General features: G+C 50.8%; 1 protein-coding gene across 1 annotated transcript; it reads right to left on the bottom strand.

The window, feature by feature from the left end:
* Nucleotides 1-233: 233 nt before the first annotated feature.
* Nucleotides 234-830, bottom strand: LOC139695793 (uncharacterized). The gene has a single exon (XM_071594579.1). It carries the CDS (start codon nucleotides 828-830, stop codon nucleotides 234-236), a length of 597 nt encoding a protein of 198 aa, XP_071450680.1.
* Between the last annotated feature and the right edge of the window lie 240 nt (nucleotides 831-1,070).

The raw sequence follows: 1,070 nt of genomic DNA on the forward strand, positions 1-1,070 counted from the left end.
TAGCCGTTTCATTATTACCTTGTATGGTCTACCCCATGGATAACTATCGACCTCTTCTAGTAGCTCATCCCAACATTTCTTCTTGCTGGTCTTGATCGCCTTAGCCAGCTTGCCCCGGGCCCTCTCTCCAGCGCTGCTGTAAAAAGCTCACGGTCGAAAGCGCTGACCTTCCATCCAACCAAGTTGGTCTTTGCAGGAGGTGGCGCCCTCCCTGACTTGGCAGTGAACACCTCCTAACAGATCAGATGGTGATCACTGAGGTGAAAGATGTCTGTTACCTCCCAGTAATTGTTGTCCGAAGCCAGGCATTGACTGACGAAGGTGAGGTCGGCAATTGAGCCTTTGCCTCCTTTCTCAAAGGTCCATTTGCTCCCCCTGTTAAGCAACACCACATCTAGGCTGGTGAATGCTTCTAGCGCCTGGCCTTTGGGGTTCGTCACCTTGCTTACCCAGTCAACTGCCCGCGAGTTGAAGTCTCCCGCAATGGCCACGGGAGAGTGTCCCCCGGCGTCTGCGGTTAGCCTATCAAGGAAGTCAGCGAAAGCTCTCATGTCGTAACTGGGTGGTGCATAGCAGCTGTAGAAGTGAATGTCTTCAAGTTTAGCCATTACGAATCCTCCTTGTTCGTTCTCGTTGGTACTCTGGAATGGCAGGCCATTGCACGACCAGATAGTCGCTTTTCCAGTTGAATCAGAAATCCAGTGCAATCTTTCGTGCTTCCTGTACGATTCAGAAATTAGCAACAGATCAGGTTTTACTTCCGTCACCGTCTGGAGCAGAAGGTCCTGGGCTGCCTCGCAATGGTTCAAATTTTGCTGCATCACTCTCATCTTCGTTTATTCATTCTCCTTTGCGTCTCCTCTTTGACGACCGAACACTTGAAACTGCCGGCTACGTGGTCACAGTCGTATTGTTTCCCCCTTTCAATGCACAGAACACACCTTGCCATGTTCGGGCACTGTGCAACTTTGTGACCCTCGTCTCAACACTTGATACAGAGCTTGGAACGGTCAATGTCACTCTTGCATTGGCTTGCGATGTGCCCCATGTGCCAGCGTTTGTAGCACTTG

Source organism: Hetaerina americana, unplaced genomic scaffold (assembly GCF_022747635.1).
Source record: "Hetaerina americana unplaced genomic scaffold, ioHetAmer1.1.p SCAF_64, whole genome shotgun sequence".
In the NCBI taxonomy this organism is placed as follows: domain Eukaryota; kingdom Metazoa; phylum Arthropoda; class Insecta; order Odonata; family Calopterygidae; genus Hetaerina; species Hetaerina americana.

What these genes read in the sequence shown, in the direction of transcription:
- LOC139695793 (XM_071594579.1), bottom strand. Translation starts at nt 830, where the DNA reads ATGAGAGTGATGCAGCAAAATTTGAACCATTGCGAGGCAGCCCAGGAC.